Genomic DNA, 1,086 nt, shown 5'->3' with positions numbered 1-1,086 from the left:
ATTGAATGAAATCATTTATTTTAAAATTATTAAAATAGTTAGGTAATTTAGGTATAAGGATAATACCGTTAAGGTTAAAAAAAAAAAAGTTTTAGGCCGAGGTCCAAAGTCTTAATTTTTTCTCAATAGAGGATCTTGAACCAATCGATAAAATAAATCAATACTAATCGAGTGATTACAAAGCGAAACATGACGGTGGAACCCAGCGTTTCAGTCTTGGTCGAGTGTATAATGTTGAGTCCATGGTTGATAGCACAGATTACACCAATTCAAAATCTTGCGTGATATTCATTAGTATAGGTACTGCCTTAGTATGAAAGAATCACATTCGTAGGTATGTCAGCTATCAATATGTATGACAGTTTTGCAAATTGATGAACATTCTCGAATTCTTGTGTAGAATATGGGCTGATCCGAGATTCAGTATAAATGCATTGAGTCCGAGATTCAGCAGTAATATGCTGATGCTGATGGATATTTGGCATCAGCAGACATGAGTGTTACTTGGATAGGTTTATCTAGCTGTAGTATTTGTACTGGATGAAGTAATGCACGGCCTTGTTCTGCGTAGATCTTGCGGAGATATTCACCGTTGATGTAGACCTGTGAAAATAACAAGGAAATGACTTAGTAAACAACATCTAGCCATCACTAGCGGCCATAGCACGTTGATTGTATGAGTTCTCTATGGATCACTGATGTTAAGCAACGTCACGCGTGCTTAGTATTCGTATGGGTGACTATCTGGACAATCGCGAGCTACTGGCAATTCTCAACCCCATTTAGACTGAGTGAGGTTACGTATAGGAAGAGGGTACTTTGTAGGTTGATAGCTTGTCACCAGATGGAGGCTAAATACCCCGTCACTAAAGACCTTAGCAGTCATAAAAAGACATTAAATCTTCATCAAGAAAATCTCACCAGAAATTCTAGCACAGCATATTCAGGTGGGGGAGGTTTCCATGCTATGAGTAAACTATTAGATCCAACAGCTTTGATTATCCTCAAGTCTAGTAGTGATTTCTCTGAGAACTGAAAGAAAACAAAGTCCATTAAACATGAGATAAATTAAGGCCCGTTCCTACT

General features: G+C 37.8%; 1 protein-coding gene across 1 annotated transcript in view; it reads right to left on the bottom strand.

The window, feature by feature from the left end:
- Positions 1-50: 50 nt before the first annotated feature.
- Positions 51-1,086, bottom strand: part of LOC103521947 — a 14,342-nt gene continuing 13,306 nt past the window's right edge. Inside the window, exons 5-6 of the mRNA XM_008487050.2 lie at positions 922-1,032; positions 51-603 (exon numbers count right to left, since the gene is read on the bottom strand). Coding sequence (XP_008485272.1) covers positions 448-603; positions 922-1,032 — 267 coding nt within the window. The 3' untranslated portion in view covers positions 51-447. The remainder of the gene's footprint in view (positions 604-921; positions 1,033-1,086) is intronic.

This window comes from Diaphorina citri, unplaced genomic scaffold, assembly GCF_000475195.1.
Source record: "Diaphorina citri unplaced genomic scaffold, Diaci psyllid genome assembly version 1.1 scaffold6331, whole genome shotgun sequence".
Lineage (NCBI taxonomy): Eukaryota > Metazoa > Arthropoda > Insecta > Hemiptera > Psyllidae > Diaphorina > Diaphorina citri.
The sequence above is the reverse complement of the archived record's forward strand: the minus strand, read 5'-3'. Positions and strand labels throughout refer to the sequence as shown.